The 20477-nt window shown below is 42.4% G+C and overlaps 1 protein-coding gene across 1 annotated transcript in view; it reads left to right on the top strand.

The window, feature by feature from the left end:
- The window catches only part of CTNNA1 (catenin alpha 1), a 119942-nt gene that overhangs the window by 31288 nt on the left and 68177 nt on the right, over positions 1 to 20477 (top strand). The window contains exon 7 of the mRNA XM_075442013.1: positions 468 to 671. Coding sequence (XP_075298128.1) covers positions 468 to 671 — 204 coding nt within the window. The remainder of the gene's footprint in view (positions 1 to 467; positions 672 to 20477) is intronic.

Here is a 20477-nt window from a genome sequence, read left to right as displayed (position 1 = left end):
AGAGAACAAAGACTAGATAAGCTAGGACAGCAGAGCACTATATATGGGGCTAATTTTGCATGTTTGTTTTCCTTGGTTTTTTTGTTCATGAAGGGATAATTATATCTGACAAGTTAACTAGTGAAGGCATGTCCGGATTGACAAGTAGCTAAGAAGAGTTCTGTACTTTGAACCTTATTTGTGCTGGCACGTTTTATTTTTGCCATTCATGTAATGAGGCTTCCTGTGGCCAAGTTTTGTTTAGCTGTCAAAGCAGCACAAGAAATGACTAGCAATGTAATCTGCTGGGGAACCTTTTAGTAATTTTACAAAACTACTCATGAAAATCATCCTCACTGCCAAAATTGTCTGTTGTTTGCTTTTTATGCCTGATCAGGGGTTTGCTGTAAACATGAGTTGTCCTGATGACTTAACAGTAACTTGCTGCTTGGTCTGATTAGTAATTTCTAAAATCTTTATTTTACTAGAAACAAATTATTGTGGATCCATCGACCTTCAGCGAAGAACGTTTTAGGCCTTCCCTGGAAGAGCGCCTGGAGAGCATCATTAGCGGAGCAGCCCTGATGGCTGATTCATCCTGCACACGTGATGACCGACGGGAACGTATAGTTGCCGAGTGTAATGCAGTGCGACAGGCCTTGCAGGATCTACTTTCAGAATACATGGGGAATGTGAGTATCTGGTGTTCTCGTTGTTTAGTTTGTGTGGGTTTTAACTCCATATGATTATCTAAAATGTGGAATCGAAGCTGTGTGTCTCGAAGCTGGTTTGTTCTGTTCCTGAACAGAATTTGAATGGTAACCAGTAGTCCTGAAAAGATTTTCAGGCAGCGGGATCAAACATACTAAATCATCAGTGATACTTATCTTAAAATTGACCTCTGAATTCACCCTCAGCAATTTTGCTGGTGACACCAAACTGGGAGGTGTGGTAGATAGACCAGAAGGCTGTGCTGCCATTCAGCGTGACCTGGACAGGCTGGAAAGTTGGGCAGAGAGGAACCTGACGAGGTTCAACAAGGGCAAATGCAAGGTCCTGCACCTGGGGAGAAACAACCCCATGCACCAGTACAGGCTGGGGCTGACCTGCTGGAGAGCAGCTCTATGGAGAGGGACCTAGGTGTCCTGGTGGACGACAGGTTGACCATGAGCCAGCAGTGTGCCCTGACTGCCAAGAGGGCCAATGGCACCCTGGGGCTGCAGTAGGAGGAGTGTGGCCAGCAGGTCGAGGGAGGTTCTCCTTCCCCTCTACACTGCCCCAGTGAGGACCCATCTGGAGTACTCTGTCCAGTTCTGGGATCCCCACTTCAAGAAAGATGAAGAGATACTGGAGAGAGTCCAGCGGAGGGCTACGAGGATGATGAGGGGACTGGAGCATCTGTCCTACGAGGAGAGGCTGAGGGAGCTGGGCTTGTTCAGCCTGAAGAAGAGAAGGCTGCGAGGGGACCTAATAAATGCTTATAAATATCTGCAGGGTGGGTGTCAGGAGGATGGGGCCAAGCTCTTTTCAGTGGTGCCCAGCGACAGGACAAGGGGCAATGGGCACAAACTGAAGCAGAGGAAGTTCCGTCTGAACATGAGGAAGAACTTCTTCCCTCTGAGGGTGACAGAGCACTGGAACAGGCTGCCCAGGGAGGTTGTGGAGTCTCCTTCTCTGGAGATATTCCAGCCCCGCCTGGACACGGTCCTGTGCAGCCTGCTCTGGGTGACCCTGCTTCGGCAGGGGGGTTGGACTAGATGACCCACAGAGGTCCCTTCCAACCCCTACCATTCTGTGATTCTGTGATTATCATCATAAAGTGTTAACCCTTCGGCACTGTTTTTATTTCATGACTGTTAATATTGTTTTTTGTAGAAATTCAATAGGATTAGTCTGATTTTCTGCCTTGGTTTACATAAGGTAACTTGACTTACGGAAAAAGTAGTACTTCTTCACTTCTGTTGAAGCTTGGCAAGCTTAATGGTGTCGTCTTTTTAGCTAAAGGCACGTAGGTTCTCAGAATCAAGTTAGTTACTGTTGCTACTCAGTTTGAGTAGAGGTGATGTAGGCAGTTAAATATTTAGCAAGACATCCTAAAAACTGTTTGGTATGTAATATTGGACTCTGAGCAGTTTTTTTCCAGTGTTTAGGCATTTAGTGTGCACACAGTATTTGAAGCCTGGTTGGAGTAAATGTCATGTCATGCTGATGAGCTTGTGCATTTGACGGCATCACGATACGATACTGGACTTCCCTCCCCTCCGTTGCCTCTTTGTTCTTATCCCAGTGGTTTTTAATTTGAATAGCTTTTATAGGGTTGAGAGATGAGGTTGGGATATCATAAAATTTAGACTGTCTAGTCTTTAAACTTAAATACTGTTAAAGTTGATTTCAGAATTAAAGTTGCAGAAATGGCAACAACTTAACCAAACTATGTGGCTTGTAGCACTGCGGCAAGTAGAATTGGCTGAAGAAATATTAATGGGATGAAGCAGAATCTTATGTATGCTGTTGAGCATGTATGAGGTGAAACTTAGTTCAGAGATACCGTTTTTCTTTCTTTTCTTTTTTAGTCAGTGGAGTTTGTTTAGGAACAGCGCTGTGTTACATACCTTACCTTGAAATCTTTTGGCGAAAACTACTTCAGCATAGAGTAAAACTGGTCCGTGTGCAGATTAGGGTGGTATAATTTGGAGAACAGAATGCAGTGTGTGGTAGAGAGAAAGTAAAACAAGGATTTCTATTTACCAAAGACAAGGACAAAGTAAATGAACAAAACTGAAAGCCAAGTCTTATATAGCCTGCGGGCTGAGCTAGGTACTTCATGTAGTCTGTCTTAATTGCTTGTGAAAGTAGCTTGTGCTCAACATTGACATTATACAGAACTTAAGACTGTGGCTGGGAAGCAAGATGCTAAGTTGTGCCATTTAAAAATCCTTTCAGAGCAGGGTGTTTTATTAGTATATGATGAATCTGTAATAATCCCTCAGACAAATGTGCCGCTGGATTGGATGAAGCCCTATCGGCGTGATTCAGAACAAAACATCCACCAAATGCTAATTAAAAATGTGGAAGAGGCAAATGCTCGGTCTTGCACGTGAGAGTTGGTGGCATTTCTCTCGCTGAAGGTTGGTCAGTACCGGTGTAAGATTGCAGAGCTCTGGCTTCCTTTCGCAGAAATGCCCGTCCTCCTCCTCGGCTGTGTACTGTTGTTTCTGATATGCAAGTTAAAGTAATCACGCTGAAATGGAAAGAATGTATTCCCTCTGTTATCTCTTTTAACACATTGTGAAATTAGTGGAGCATACTGAATTTTTTAAAGTCACTGCTATGTGATGATTGTAGTCAGTGTAGTTGGGGAAATGAGATTAGAAATTCAGTGAAATGGAGTGGAAAAAGCAATTGATAAATTATGGTGAAAATGTGGGATGGTGTGTAAAAATCCATACTGAGGGTAGAAAAAAACTCCCTCGGTGATTAAGCTGAAGAATGAATAACAGTTGGGAATCTAAACAGTGAAAAAGGTATCTACAGGAAGAGCAGGGGCGTGCTGACTTACAGTAGTGGTGGAGGGAATGTCAGATCCTGTATGTGTGTGATGTACCCGCAGCAGTAGTACCCAGCCTTCCCCTGTTCTCCAGTCTCCCTTTGAAGAAGGAAATGAATCGGGCATTAAATCTGTTAATTGCTCAGCACTTGCAGTGCGTCATAAATCCTGTCTGAGTGCTAGAATAAGAGATATTTATTGACCAAGTGTAAAAATGCAGAGAGAAGATTGGATGAGAAATACACTGGAAAGGTTGAAGCACAGGAATGTCCTGAGGCAGATTCCCTCTTAGTTTTAAATGCCTTCTGTTTTAGTGACTTCTTCTAGCTTTTGGGTTTTCTTTCAGACCTCTGGCAGTAAAGAGATGTTTCCTAGATAGTTTGTAACTTCAAGTTTAGTGTTTTGGACCCATGGTTTAACTGTCTCTCTGGGCCTATCCCCAAGCGTCTGTAAGTCTGTAAGCTTTGCAGGCTGTGTTACGATGCGTGGCAGAAGTTTTCTATCTGAATAATGCTTTTCAGTAGTAAACTGAATTGTAGGATCTCTTGAACCCGCTGCATCTGCTGGTATGGTGATGAAGCCTGTGGTTATGCCCCTAAAAGAAGGGCAAGATTGTTTCTTTCAGTAATTTGTTACAAAAGTTTGTATCCCCTTTTCTCTGATTGGTGTGTGTTTTGTTTTCTGTTCCATCTAGCATGCCTGTCTTGCCTTTTTCAAGAGTAGTCCAACTTGGTCAGACTACATTTTGTACATCAAGGCCAGTATCCTGTCTTGACAGTGGTGGGTCCTACAAGAAAGAGGACAGTAACAAGGAAAGTGTGTGGTTTTTCTTACTCAAAGAATCACCCAATTGCTAGCAGTCTGCCACTCAGATACTTCCAGAGCTATCATCTCATTTAGGAAAAGAGCCTGAGCAGTTACTCCTTGCTCGTCCTTTTCCATGCTGCTTCCATTGTTTCAGAGCCGTATCATGGAGAGGACTTCAGTCTTGTCTTCCCCAGAGTAAAGTGTCCTAGTTTTATTAGGTGCTTGCCCTAAACGAGATATACCTCCTCTCAGCTTTGGCTGTGTCCTCATTATCGAACCTCATGGTGAGTTAGGATGGGATTTGTAGAATGAATTGGGACTTGATGCCTATGCTTACTTGCATCTCACAGAAGTTTGTGTCAGCTGATTTTAGCCTAGTGCTGTGGACTGGCTGCTAGTTAGCATTTGGTGTGGTGGTGGCTGTCTCCTTGTTTAGATTCCCTTAGAGAATCCAGCTCATGTGGATGAGAATCACTGTGCGCGAGGCGGCAGTGATTGGGAGATGAGTTTCAAAATTGCTCTTCTGATCCAAGCCAAAGTGCTGATGTAGACACATTCCGCGATCTCGTCTTGTGCCTTGTCTGGATCTTCAGACTCCCTGTGAGATCTGGGGACCAGAACTGCATTTGCTGTTCAGGATTCAGGCAGTGTCATGGTATCTTCTGGTTTTGTTCTTTAGTCCTGTACTAGCAATGCCTAACACTGATTTGCTTTCTGGTAGCTGCTGAGCACTGAGGTGGTATCTCAGTGAAACGGCTACCGTCAAGATGTAGCTTCTCAGTCGTAGTGGTAGGAGTCTGTTTCTGTTAATTTAGTTGTTATTTAGAATATGAAGTTAGATGGTTTTCCCTTGTGCATCACTTATTACGTATGTCCACTGAACTTCATCCACCATTTTATTACCAGCCTCTTGGTTTAAATATCACATTCCTTATTGCCAGCTGTTCATCCCTTAATTGTAGCATCAGATTCTTTAGCTTTTTTCCACTCATCTTCCACTTTGTCTAGGAAGAGCTGGCTTCCATTACGGCTTTTGCTCACTTCTCATGATTCCAACAGAAAATAGTTTTCTTTTTTAAGCTTGCATTGCAGATCCCTCCTGGATTGAAATAGCAAACATGAATGGCTATATGCATTTGATTTTTATTCCTTGGAGTAAGCTTGATTCTTACTGCCAGTGCTGAATGGCGGAGCAAGAATGGGAAGGCCCAAAAGAATTCATTGTTGATTGTGACTAGTGTTGTAAAAGTGGAGTGGTCCAGGGTTTTGGATCTGGGATCCACTGCCTGGAATGCAATAAATTGACCACATCAGTTGTAATCAGCTTTGCATCATCTATTGCAGTCAGGCATTCTTGGTGTGTATTTTATTAATTAAATGAAAAAATTCCAAAGCATATTTGAGTTTAGTTGGGCATGGATAGCACACTTAGGCAGGGGAAGAGGACAGAACATCTACTTGAATGACGTTCAAGATTAGTAGTACGTCAATGAAGAAGTTAGTAAGAAAACTAGTGCAGCAATATAACAAAATACAACAGAATCAGTCTTTTGTGTCTAACTCCATCTTATGTGGATAGATGTTGACCAGTTGCAGTTTGCTCCAAATAAAAACAATGAAGCAGAATATTTTTTTGACACTGCTACCAATTTATGCCAGTGTTGCTTTTGCACTAGCAGCTGGTGTGATGCCTCTCCCAGTGTAGAGAGCAGCTCCGATTCTTGTCAACATCTGTGTTTTTCTGTACTGTACTAGTCAACTCTGCCTCAAATTTATACATGTAGTTTACATTGCAGTTACATTATCTAAACTACTTAAAGTGAAAGTATAAAAAAAGAATGGAAGGCTGATAGAGCTGAAATGTTTCTGTGTTTCTGAGAAGCTGGTACGTAGAATGGAGAGGTAAGAAACTGTGTTTACAGACACAAAACCCCACAAAATTTAAGTCGTGACAGGGTATGTGCTCTGTTCTGTAACTCTCCGTGGGTGTTATTAGTACAGAACTTGGGCAGTTTGCCTTGATTTTAGCTGCTGTGTTAAATATGGTAAATGCTGGAGATCGTGTGTTTTTGAGGTTGGGGTTTTGAAGTTGGGGTTGGAAAGTGAAGGCCATCCACTGGAAACTTAACCAGCCGTTTGCAGCCTGCTCTCAGTTTGACTGCACTGAACTTGCAGAAGACATCAGTTAGCCGAATGACATGTAAGACTGGAAATAAAAACTTCCTTAAGCTTTTGACAGTCCATTTTTACTGCATGATGCAAGTGCCCTGGTAGATGGGGACAGTTCGGCTTCTTCCCACAAGCGCTGTTTTAGAGCCATGCAGCAGCAGCAATCAGAGGTGTCCAGTTCTACTTAGTATGCACACAAACGTGCAGAGAGCTCTCATTTTAAGTGTATTCTGTACCCCATCAATTTCTAATGCAGATAGTTCCCCTTTCATACACACACCAGTAACTTGGACATGTACTAGCATAAACTTTGTCAGAAATTCTAGTTTGGCTAGCGTGGAATGCAAACCCAGAGCCCCATTGTGTACAACATGCTCTTGTACAATAAAATCCCTTGTTACTACATTTGGAAATGATAAATCATGTTACATAAAGTAGCTTGACAGGTCCTATTTCAATGGGAATTTTAATGCTTTCATATTAACATTCTGACTGTGTCCTTGACTGTCTGGATTGCATTAGAGGTGCTTGGCAGCAAATGGAGAAAACCCATTTGGGGACAGTTTCAGAGCAGGCATTCCAGGCACAGATTATTTCAGCTGAATGCACCCCCCCCCCCCTCCAGTTTCCATCTTCTGTTTGGCCTCAAGTGGTTGAGTACCATAGCTGGGTGTGTTTGGGGGTGGGGGTTGTATTTCTTTTAATGTAAATCAGATTGAAATCTAACAATTGTATAGCACAACTTGAAGGTAAGTGAAGTGGTAGAACCCCAGGCTGCTGTGCTGCGCTGTGCTGCCTAGGAGGAACTCTAGCACGCTGGCCAGAGTGGCTTCACTCTCAGGATATCTGAAGTATCTCAGCACTTCTGGTTTTAGACTTGGTGGTCTCATACTTGTTAAATGCTTGTTTTGCACCCTGTTTCTGTGCTTGGTGTGCTTATGCAAATGCACATCTCTGAACAAGTACTGTTTTCTCAATCTTAATTGCACTATTTTGCTTTTCTTCCCTAAGCTTCCTTGAGCCTTTGTGATGCTTGAGAATTAATGGGCAAGAAAGTGCCTAGCTTATCTATTCAGTATCTTTTGGGAGAAATAATTTTGTCTTCAGAACTACCACCGAAGGGTGTTTCTACTCCTGACACACTTGTGATTTACAGAATGGAGATGTGTTTTCATTATGAACTTGGCTATTAATAATGTTGATCCACAGCTTTGTATTCCCATCAAAGATCCAAGCTGGGGAAGGAAGGTGTGTGAGTTTTTACATGACTGTGAAATTTATTTACAGCAAGTATCTGTATATTTGAATGGGCTCTTGCGTAGCCCTTTTAATGAAAGCAACCGTTTCTGTGGAAAGAGATGTGAATTAAAATGGCAGACTGATCCATATTTATGATAAAGATGCTGATAAAAATTCTGCCTTGAGATAATCTACACTTTCTTTTTTAATATTGTTTCTGTCAGTCTAAGATGCTTGAATGTTGATGTGATGGACATGGTTGGAAAGCCTGGATGGATTTTCCTGTCATGGACTTTACTGTTCAGTAAAGAGAGCTATGCTGTTATGCTGGGCACTAATTTCCATAGACATTATCAGTTTGACAAAGATGCTGCTTTTAAAAACATAACATTTCTGAAGTGATACAGTTTTTAAGCTTAATGCTTACAGACTGACATAGAGTAAATAATTCAGCATACTTGGACTGAAGCCTGATGAAGATGATGAGAATTTCACACTGCATCAGCTGGATGTTTTGGCAAAGAAACAAGCTTCCAGGGTGCTTACCCAACATCATCCCTGCCTAGGACTTAGCATGCGGTATGTTTTCAGGAGACATTCTGGAAACTTTTATTTCTTGGGTAGTAATACAAGTGCCTATGGAAATAAATGGAAGCCAGCTCATGCAAAGCCATGTCAGTCTTCTGAGCTTTGGGTTTTAAAGGTCTTCGCAGTTCCCCATCATCTCAGCGGTTACTCTGAGCTTGTCCAGACACGCATGTGGAATTGCTGGTTTAGAGATCCCAAACAACTGCTGCAATGAGGGTGCTGAGCCTCAGAGGGGAAAGAGGGCAGCCCATCTGGGCTTCAGCTGTTTGTCATGGCTGGTGGTAAACGTCAGTGCAGGCAGCCTATGCTGAGGCTACCGATTCCTTTGAGCAAGTGGCACGAATTGAAAGTCCTGAATGCTTTTTCAGGCACTAGGCAGCCTTTGTGCTATGCAGTAAGAATGCATTTCTTAAAGAAGCATGTGGCTGGCTCGGTGCTTTGTCGGAGAAACCAAATAAAGCTCAGCTCCCACCTGAGGTCTGCTTCCAGCATGAGCTTAGCAATCTATTGAAATCTTAAATCATCGCTCTTCTTCATCCGCTACTTTCAGCCTTTGCTGCTTGTTTGGCACAAAAATGCTAGTAATAACTCTTAACAGATTTGACAGTAGCTGGGACTTAGTCTAAACTGTCTTGTACAGCAGTACTCAACCTTGCAGTCTTTCCATGCTTTTCAGCATTTTTGTTGTAGACTCTTAATGTGTGAAAGAAAGAAGGTTGCTGCCCTCACACAGAATGCTTACTCCATTCATGTGTGCAGCAGAATTGAAGTCTAATGCTATCTCAGAACTTGAGAATTGGGTCCTGTAGATACCTTGTGTGCCAGTGAAGGCTTCCATCCTATCTGATCCTCCCTTTTCTACCTCACCCCTTTAGGTCTGCATTGATGAAACATCTGTCTTTCCTTTCTTGTTAGACATGCGTCTATCTGCAAAGTTAACATATATCTAATATCTTCTAATATTACATTATAAATCCAGACCTTCCTTAATCTAATGATGTTGAAATAACATTTAAGGTTGGTGGAAGCAAGACTGGAAATAATAAGCTGTGTATGCTTGTTTGCGATATGGTGATTGGCATTTAGCAGCATTTTACTTTTGTTGAGCTGTAAAGCATTTTACATAAATATGCTATAATGGGTTCTCCTTAAAAATTCCACATTTTGTGACTTAATTTATTTGAATCCTACTGTTTTGTAGGAAAATACCCGAACTCTGTCTGCTTATATAAGATTAATTATTTAGTCGCCCCTAATGAAGCTCCATTTGGTGATACTTGAGTATTCTCTCGGAGCCAAAATTGAGGAGTATAGAAGGAACAGAAGATGTGAGTTTGCACAGTGACTACTGATCTGTGGATAAACAGTCTTTAGCCTCCAGCAGGATCGTGCTCTCAGTGTGCAGAAGTATTACACACACAACTGGGCTTTTGAATTTCTCTTGTTGGAGGAAAGGGATGATGGAATTATTACAAAGCTGGAATACTACAGTGCTTGCATTACAGCAAAATACTTGCATCTCAAGTCCTGGGCTTCCACTTTTTTCTTTAGCCTCGATCTAATACGAACTTTGGATTAAGTTCCTGTCATTCTAAAAGATGAGATTCGGAACATAATGAAATGAGAGAATGAAGACAGTCGATGTCTGTGCATACATGGTGCTCGTTGTTGTCCAGTACTGCTAATATCCTCTCCAGTTCTCTGGTAATGTGCAAAACCTGTTATGCTCTACTTTTTTTTTTTTTTTTTTTTTTTGCTTTGTTATATCTCTTCACCTTGTTTATAGATCCCAACGAAAGCAATAGAAGTCTTTCTTAACAGGAACCCAGAGTTTCTATTCTAGATGTGGCTTTTAACACCTAGACCATGCTCTCTGCTTAACCTGTTCTATGCCGTGCAAGAAAGCTGATGTTCTGTAATGCTCATAATGTGTCCTGGAGCTCTAGACCTACTTTGTCCCAGAAAGTCAACTGAACTAATACAGAATAATTACTGTTTGTGGCTTATCCAAATAATGGCAGTCTGCTTGAATGGAAATAGAGGCAGAAGAGCGACTTAATCCGTCTCATGTCTAAGGAAAGGATGAGGGTTAAGGTGTGTCTTGGAAGGCTGTTGAAATACAGGAGAAGATCTGGCTTCCTTCTGGTCTGCACAGCAACGTGTTTCTTCAGCAGCAGGGACAGGAGTTAGAGGCAAATGGGAAGAGGAGAACGAGAACAGAGACAATTTGTATATGCCAGGGCTAAAAGTCTTCTCCTCAAAGCTATTTGAAAAGACTTCATGACTTTGGAGACTGTACACTCAAAATTTATCCTTGCTGAACTGGCACTCTAAGAGAGTTGTTTCTTTACAGTAACGGCAGCAAACCTACAGGCTCTCAGGCCAAGATCTTCCTTGCAAAGGTGTGCTAAAAGATGCATTTTCCTCAGTGCCAATTAAAAAAGTTTTCCCTGGGCATCAGGCCATGAGGGGAAAACCAGGGCATTTGCAAAATTAGCAGTAGTGAGCGAAAAGGCAAAGTCGTGTGGTTTTGAGCTGGTTTTCACGAATAACCATGCCTTGCATAAATTGAGTGTATTTTTCTTTAATGTCTGTATGTTTCAGATTGAATGCAAAAGTTGCATGATATGCAGCCGTTCGTGGAATATTGACTCATACTGCACATGTGTTAACCTCTGACTGTCAAGAAAAAAGATTTTTGCCATTCACTGGGTGTTCTACTGCTGCCATATGTGGCCAGAAAAAAAAATTGCTTCTCAGCTCATAATCTCTTCTCTGTGCCTGAGGTGCTGTCATCTGTGGTTTACTGAATGTGATAACTTGAATTGACATTATCAGTTACTTTATGAAACCTGCAGAAAGAACTTGGAAAATGAAGCCTGGTAGCTCTTTGAAAAGAAAAATCAAAAGGCTTTGAAAATCAAAGGTTCTTAGTTTAGAAACTGTTTAACTTTGTAGGTGTGGTGTCTTGAGAGCTAAGTATCTTTGTGGAGGAAGGAAAAGTGGGTGATGTGGGGTAACTGGAGGGAGATGAGGTACAGTTCTTGTGGAGGCAGACGCGTTAGTCTTGGTGATTGCAGACTGGTTTACTAGCTCTGCTAGGCTAAGGTGCTGAGGCCGCAGGCGGGTGCCCTTGGTCGGGGGTTCTCTGGCCACCGAGCCCTTTCTGCTGCTTGCCTGCTCCAAACTGTCCGTTTGGCTTGCCTTTCATCGGCTGTGTTTTAGGGAGTATCTTTTGGTCTCATATTTAAAACACGGATTCCTTTAGAAAAGAAAAAAAGGTGCTTTTTATTGCCTTTGTGTTGATTGAATGTTGGACTGAGGTTCTCACCAACAAGTGGGGCAGGCACCTTTTTGTTTTGGGTGGGGTTTTTTGTTTGTTTATTTGGAGTGGTGGGAGTTTTTTTATGATGACAGATTGATTAGTCTATGCAGTGTGAGGCTGCACATAGGGGCAGTTTGCGGGAGTCAGGGCGTTTGCTATCTTAAACTAGACAAGACTTCAAATAATTCTGATACAGTTAAGTTTTGTTTGTTGTCTTGATGTATGAATTTAGTCTCAGAATTTCTCTCAAAATTAAAAGAAATACTCACAAGTATTAAGGAATGCTGGAGATCCTGAAGTATCTTCCTGTGACTTTGAGACACCCCTTGTTATGTGGTTGAGATTTATCTATATTTTGAAGTTTCTTTTTCTTTCCTGATATCAGCTTGTGACCATTTGTATTGACAGGTTTCAGGTTCATTCCAGATGTTAATTAGCAACATTGGTATACAATGCTTTTAAAAAATCCTCTTTCCTGAGTAGGAAGATAACCCTGGGATTTGTTTGTGCTGTAGTTAGTGTTGGAAGGTCCTGATGGATGTTTCTCCTTTGCAAGCTTCCCAGCAGTTGAATTATAGCTGTGAATGTCAGCGGTGGCCCAAGTCCTATACCTCCATTTACATGCTATCCCCATGGTTTTTAACCTAATACTGTGCATTAAGTATGCGTTAATTTTATTCAAAACATCTTAACTAAACCCCAGCAATTAATTCTATTTGTGTAGAGGTTGAGCAGCTGGCTACATTGTGTTGCCCCAGTGGCTTCAATTTAATTTCCCTTTTTTCAAAGGGTTCGTGTGTGTATCTTCCCCACCTCACCACTTGGCTTCTTGGACTGTGTAGGGAAAAATTTGTAACATGGGGCTTGCTTACTCTTACCTGCTATGCCTTTGAACATCTCCTTTGGAGACTGTCTTTAATGAGTCATTTCAGGGGAGGAAGGTGACATGAGAGCTCTGATGTCAAGTACAAAATAAGACTGCAGCTGTATCATTTGATACTGTTCCCCTTAAATGCCAAATTGTGAATTTCCTTAGAGGCAGAATGAGTTTTTGGGCACCTCTCCAGGAGTCAAAGAATCCCAATTCTAGAGGTCACTGGACTGAAAAAAGCCAAGAAGACGAGAAGTTAATGCAGAAATAACTGACATGTTTAAAAAAGAAAAAAAGTTGAAAGCCCTTCTGTCTTCCTCCTGAGCAGTTGACCCCTTTGAAGCTAATGGCCTACAAGACGGTCTTCCTCCAGGATCTTTTAATTGAGGAAGGCAGGGTCTTCACAAACTTAAAAGTTTATGTTCTTGTGTTGCGAGAGCGGGTTTGAAGCAGGCTCGGCTCTCTTGTAGCTGTGGGTAAGACTGCTGTCCAGGCTCGCCTGGGTATGGTGGCCTCCTGCTCAGCTCCCACTGCTGTTGCCATACGCAGCCTTTCTCACCCCGAAAAGCTGCTCCTGTGTGTGCTGTGGGAATCTACTGTGGGAACTGCAACTAAAATGAATGAGGAGATCCTATGAGGAATATATGTGTAGAGAAAAAGGTAGTAATTAAGCAGCAAATCTGCATCTCCTCATACTCCCCCATACGCTATCCTGAAGACTTATTCACAGAGAATGTAAAACTGGCTTTTTGGTGACAGGTGCTGAAAGCTGCAAACTTGCTTAGAATTTTTATCCTCCATCAATTTTGCAGTGCTGTAGAAACATCCCCCCCTCCCTGCCCCCGACACACACAGACAAAAAAAATCGTGGGCACTCTCAGCTGGAGTTCGGGAAATCTTTTTTGAAAGAGCAGGACTATATCAAGTACACAGGGAACTTGTATCCCCTGGGAGTATTCCTGGTGTCGTTCCCAGCAGATGGATTAGTTTATTTTATGCATTTTGTAGACGTGCCCTATGACTTTGGTTATATTACCCACTTCTGGAGCAGTGCCGATGTAAAGGGGAGGGTGCTTTCAGTACTAGGCTGCAGTGAAGTGTATATTCAGTTAAAGCTTATTTCTTGGTGTAAATCTGAATTTTAACCAGCTGGGTTTTTCAGATCACTGTCAGCTCAAGTACATTCAATTTCCCTGTTTTTCTGTGCCAGATTGTACAGTTCTGTAAGTTAATTCTGTTTGTTTTGAATAGCTGCTGCCTTATCTATCTAATGCTAATTTAAGTCATGTCTAATGATTTCTTTACAAGTAACAGCTGATACAATAAAAATGCGAAATACCTCTGCTTTGCTTTACTACCTTTTTCTGAACACTTACCGTAGGTGATGCCACCTTCCTGCTCCACCTCAGATGTGCTGACTGTTCCTAAATGGTTTATTTCCTTTGACATTAGTTTTCTTTTGAAGAAGGGCAGCCACTTTGTATGTGTCAGGCTTGTGCTGGAATTTTAAATACTTTAATGCATTCTCATTATCTGCAAGGGTGGCTGGCTAATTAGTTAGCTTAGTAAATAATGGCTTGATAGAGTCTCTGTAAAGGATGACGTTCTGCATGCTACGTTTTTCGTGCCTTTTTTCATCCTGCACGGGTCCTCAGTGAGTCACTTGCTTCAGGTAACTGGAGGTGATGCGAATAAGGCTGCTGGCTTGCTTAAACTGCAGCCAGGGGTCTCAACCTTGCGGTCAGCCAGGGCGTTCTGGTTTCAGGCAATTTTGTTTTCTCTGGAGGCAGGTGAAGTTACTAAGATTCATGTGTGGGAGGGAGAGGGGAGACTGCTGCGTTTTGGTGCTGGTAGGGCTGGAGGTGCTCGGTAGCTAATCCCCGAGAAGTTAGCCAGCTTCTGGTGCTATTTCCAGTTTATAATGCCTTTTGCTTCCTGTCGAAGGCAACTTCATATCTAGTTTTTTGTTGCTGTATTACAGGTTAAGGCTGTTGAATGCCTTTGTACAGGAAAGACTTAAAAATCTGTCACAAACTAAAGCTATTTATATTTCTAATAATGAATAAAGGATACATTAATTCTAGCTTTGAATGTCTTATGACTGTATTGGTAGGATTGTTTTATTATCTGTTTCTCTGAGCTGTCTTGCCAGGAGTTAGGTGGCTTTATTCCCAGATTTATAATGCATTCTTTTCCTCTTGGAAAGGGCATATGCTGTCTTGGCTCACTCTTTTTAATTTGAGTTTTGCAGGGGTCTGTGTTGTTCCAATTTTAGTTGTTCTATTTCTAAAGCCTTTCACATGCATGTGAAATATGATAAAAACTAAAATATTTCAAGGCTCTTACAATTACTGCGGGTGTAAACTTCAGCCTGCTTTTCATATTTCTGGATATATCTATTAGTTCATAGAATTTGCAAAGGAAAAACTTGAGATATTCTTTAGATAAGGTTACTAATTAACATCAAAATGAAAAATCAAGTCTGTAAAGGCGGCTCCGCAGTAGCGGATTACTCACCAGCCCCAGCAGCTGTCTCGTGGCTCCTGCAGAAGCATTTTGTCCCTGTAATTTGGTATTCTGAGACATTCCCCCATCCATCCAGCTACTCCCATCTACCCAGCCATACTGAAAGTGAGATGAATTGACCTGTAGCCAAGCTTAACTAGTCGCCATTCAACAAAATCGCTTGTGAGGAAACAGCTGTAAGTATTGTCAAAATATTGTGCTGCCCTCCTTGAGCTCCTCGCTTGTCATTCATGAGCAGCCTGGATTAGGCCTCACCTGGTTGCACAGCAACTGGGGAGATCCAGCATTGTTTTCACCTTCATACAGCATGAAGAAACACTGTAGGTTTAAAATAGAGCTTTTATCAGCAATTCTGATACAGCTCTAGGGTCTGCGTAGACCCACGTTGTCAGACTGCGGAGGCTGTTTGTTGCAGTGTGGTGCAGACTCGCTGCTTCTCCACCGAGTGTTTCTGGGTGGGGTGGGAGCTGGGGCTCGGGGCCACGGCCCAGGGGAGGCATCTGCTCAGGCAGCCCTGGCACAGCCGGCCGCGGCAGAGCAGCCGGGACCAGGGTTGCCGGAGTCTGGAGCCCCAGCGCTGGCACGTACCCTGCCTGCTCGCAGTGGGAGCCAAGAGGAGAGCAGTACAAGCTTGCAGGCTCCTGAAGGGGTAGGATGCCAGATCCACTGCAAAATTACCTCCTTACATCTGGAGTTGTGTAAAATAGAGCCTAGATCATCCTCTTCTGCCTTATATTTGCTGACTAGGCATGAGCTGCTGTCTCAGGGAGTGTGCTGCTTGAGGGGTGGGTAGGGACCTGGCAGGCTTACCCAGGTACAGGTTAGAGCCCTTCAGCCTGGCTCTTGGAGCTCAACTAGCAAACGTGTTCAAGGTAACATAATACTCTCACATTCTGTGAAAGATTTCAGGCGTGTTTGCTTTGTTAATGCTGGGTCCAAGTCTGGCTTGTGGAGTCCTAACTTTGCCCCAGCATCATGATTTAATGGAAACTAGGAAAACTCAGTTCAGTGAAAACTCAATTTTGGCATATGATGTATTATTGCCAATTACAGTTTTCTTTTGAACTCTTAAGGAAAAGATGCGTGTTGTTGCAGGATGATTTTTCTTGGCATCCTGGCACTTTCCTATCATTACTTACCTGCATGAATAGATACTTTTGCCTCAGTGGTGGAAATGTTATGCAGAGGTATAGAACTGGTGTGCTTTATATCATAAAACCTATGCTGTTAACTTCTTTAAATATAAGAATAAGCCTTAAGAGAACACCGGTAGCTCCATTACCTGGTAGTGGTACAGAAGTGGTACAAAATGTTTGAGAATCTGTTCCAGACCAGGCAGACAGCTCTTTCATCCCTTCCCCGCCTCCACCACATCACAGGTGAAAATAATAGTAAAGAAAAAAAAATTACTTTGAACTATTGCAATACCACTTTTTCCCCTCAAGAAATAACACATTGATAGCACTACACAGTAATTTTAAGGGTTTGATTTCACTACTGCTTAAAAGAGGGCTTACTCAGTTATTGTTGCCGATGAAGATATTGGGATGAAATTGGTAGTTACTGCTGCAGCTGGAGCACGACGGGGGTGTGGATGTGTGTACGTATGTACAAGCTAGTTAGTTGGTAACTGGGTTCCTGCATGGACTGGGGATGAAATTTAGCGCTGCATATGGTTGAGATTTCATTGTCCATGAGATGTGAACTGCTTACAAACTAGCCCCAGCATCTGCTAACCAGAGCCAGCATTTTCTCCTGCTCCCAGCATTGCCCTTGAGTGGGAAATCTGGAGCAACTGACAGGGAGCAGGAATGGGTTTTAGCCTGGAGCAGCTCTGAAGGTTTTGGTCAGCTGCCATTAAAGTTAAAAGATGCTATGAAATTTGGAAGAAGACTAACTTGTGTGTTCTCCTGATGGTCTTTTTTTGTTAGGAAACAGTGAAGTTGCAAATTATAGCTCTCATATGAGGAAGTAAGACTTTTGGAGGATGGGGTTTTTTAAATTAATGAAGATAATGAGAATATGATCTAATTTGAAATACCTGTTTCAAAGGCAGTGGAAAGTTTTTGATAACATACTGGTAAAATAGGCCTTCCCTGATTATCTGCATTACATAAAAAAAAGAAATAACCAAGCCACTTGTCAAAATAGAAATCAGGCTGTGTAATGGCCTTGGTAGAAGCTGTTTTAATAATCACAGGAATCACAAAGAAGTCCTCTTTTCTGCTCAGAATGGTGTGGGGTTTTTTTTTTCCTGGCTCAGATCACTGAAACCTGTTCTTGTTCTTTATCACATTTTGCACCTTTTGTCTGTGAGCAATGTGTCAGCTATGTGAACTTGTCACTTAATCCTAATTCTTTCAGTAGTTTAACACATTTGTCTTGCATAAGCAGATGCAGGAAGTGGTATATAGTACTTATTCAAACACCACACACCCCCGCCCCCCACCGCCCGGTTTAAAGTCAGTAATATCTTTATCATAGTTTACCCATTTAAGTCAGTTTATGGCTACTGAGCAATGCTTAGACTGGCTGGAGGTTTAGATGACCAGGAAATACCTGAAGTGCAAGACGGATGACCTGCAGCTGGTAATGGGTAAAAAGGTCCAAAAAAGGCAGTTGTAAAGTAGTAGGCATACAATTTTAACGAACATAGGTTTAGGGTAAGATGATATGGTCAGAGCTGATGTGCTTTTAGATAGATAAAGATAACATGAAGTCATTGGTTAACGTAATAACAGAGGAGTCTGGTACTAAAATAATATCTATACCCTTGAATCTGTCTCTGTGCAGAGATTCCCATCTGCGGAGGCCTAAACCCTTCTTGAAACTGAATTTGTAGAATTTTTTCTGCCCTCCATAGGTAAACTTCCCCATTAGTGTGGTTTTTTTTTTTTTTTGAGATTTAATACTGGTTTTTAATATTGCTTTCAGTTAGCACCCCAGGATCACTGGCTGCATATATGTTTCAGGTGGATTTACTGTCACATCTTTTTTTTTGTTTTGTTTCATTGCATATGTGTGCACAATTAATGTTTTAGAGGAATGGGGTTGTTGGGTTGTTTTGTTATTTACATAACCTCATCCTTCTGGAGTGGTTTCCGTGTATTTTCGTGGTTTGCAGTGGGTGTCCGATGGTCAGTGACCACAGACCAGATTTTGTTCTTGACTGTTACAGCATAGGCTGAAGTCGGAGGAGTTGCAGTGAGCAGAATGTGCTGCCATGTAGTGAGGTTTGCATAAACAATTGAAACTGTTTTTTAAAGCTGATGATCACTTACTGATTTGCCTGATGAAGATTACTATTTTTGAATAAATGGACAGTAAAAGTAGGTGTTGGAAAGTTGCTATTTTGATGATGCAGCTTTACTGTGGTATATTCAAATGATCGAGTGCCCACTAAGAAGAGGAAAGCAGTCTGCAGTCTAGTAGCATCAGCTCATTTGAATGTAGTATAAAACTTCTTCATGTGTCTCTGGACACTCTCACTGGCATGCTTTGTCAAGTTAATTGTTGTCCATAGACAGTTGTAGATATGAAGGGGTAATATCCCTGAAATTTATCTGTGTGGTGCACTGGAGTTGTTCTCCACTTTGTCAGTGCTTTCATTTGCCCGCCGTGTTTTACGGTGTGCTGTCAGACAGCTGTTAGTCACGGGAGGATCCGGGAGCAGTCTGGAGCTGCCTTGGAGGAGGGTGCTGAGCACTCTCACACTCCAGGACTCCACATAATGTTACTTATTTTGTGCAAGTGCTTTTTGCGTAAGAATCTCACTGTGTATCATGTGGTGGTTGCTGTCCTGGTCCCTGCTGGTAAGGGTACATCTCTGCAACACAGGAACAAGAGCTTTGAATTCATTCCATAAACACTTCTCGGATTTGGAACAAAGTGGTGGTTTTCTCCAAGTTTCAGGTTTGTCAACAAACACCTACATTGCTGACAAATCCGAAACTTGGAGTGGACGAGGCGTTGCAACTTGTTTAGCAGTTCCCAGCACTGAAGGTATATTGAAGTTGCACGCGTGGTCTGTGAATACCTGAAATGCCTTAGTCCTGATTTCATTGTTATATTATATTACGTGGTAGACTATGTGGGTGTTTAATTATTTTAACTATGGACAGCAGATGTCCCTCATCCAGAGGACTGACATATTTTAGCTGGTCTAGAGACTTGCTCTCCACTCGCAGGCAGAGGGTAATACCTGGCAAAAGCTTATTACACATGGGACACTGAGCATTCTACTCTGTCATTTCAGTAAAGGATGTACAGACATGTCCTAGAAGTCAACTGTCACTATAGACTATAGTAACTTGTCGAAGGTATCTGTTATTTTTGTTTTGCTCGGGAGCGTAGTGTCATGTTAGAGATACAGCACCTGCCAAAGGTTGCTGTATTTTTTTTTTCTACAGTTCAACCTAATCAAATGTCTAACCTTAGCCTTTTTTGAAGTTTTTCCTGTCTTAGGACAGGAGAATAATTGCAGGTGAAAGGCATCAGTCATGTAGTCAAAGCTGTCTTGTTTCCAAGTTCCACAGCTGCCATGGTGCTAATAGATGTCCCAGAGCTAAGTCGTCCACAGAGAAGAATATAAACTAGAGATGGCTTTCCCTTCCTGCCTGCCCTGCGGCTGTTAAATTCTTGAAGGCCTGAACCCTAAAGATACACACTTCATACCTACGGAGCTTCCAGCTGTCATTGGGAGTCACCAAACATGGCTGCCTGTGCTTTGGGTCTGCCTTGCAGTGGTCTGCCGGCCTCCGGGTGCCAAGCTGGGTGTCTGTCCTACCTGGAAACAGCGACACAGCTATTTCCATCTTCAGGGCTGTCTGGAAAGACTGAGGAGGCATTCCTTAACCTTTAAATTATTCAGCCAGAATTTCAAGCATGGAGTTAATCCTAAGCCCCTGTAGACCTTGGTATAACAGATGTTGTTGTTCGTTTGGGGATGGCATGCTTCAGGGCTAGACTCGATCAATAAGTAGTTCCACGTCTTTACTGAAGCGTGTTACCTTATCCTGAGGACAACATAGATGATGCTTTAATATCTCTTGCGCTTTAAATAGGAGGTGTACAGTTAGACCTGGGGGCTCGCAGAACAGCCCGCTGTGTGGTTTTCCCAATGTAGTGGTTTGTTCCTGGCTCGCAGCCTTTGGTAGGTGAGTGCTGAGGATGTTCACTGTGTAACTCCCTTCTGGGTCAGGTGAGTCAGCTTGGGTAGCTAAAATTCAGCTTGCTCAAAGCAGAGGTGGTTAACAAAGCTGCTGAAAGTGTCTGCAGTGCAGGGGAATTCATGTGTGTGTTCGCCTTGTTAACTGTTGCGTGGTGCCTTTAGAGACGGGTACTCACTTGTCTGTGTCCCTGCTCCCATTCCCATGTTCTCACTGCTAACAGATTGTGTCATTATTAGCTTTACTAAGAGCTCTATT

This window comes from Opisthocomus hoazin, chromosome 23 (genome assembly GCF_030867145.1).
Source record: "Opisthocomus hoazin isolate bOpiHoa1 chromosome 23, bOpiHoa1.hap1, whole genome shotgun sequence".
Taxonomy (NCBI): domain Eukaryota; kingdom Metazoa; phylum Chordata; class Aves; order Opisthocomiformes; family Opisthocomidae; genus Opisthocomus; species Opisthocomus hoazin.
This window is presented reverse-complemented; position numbering and strand designations above follow the sequence as displayed.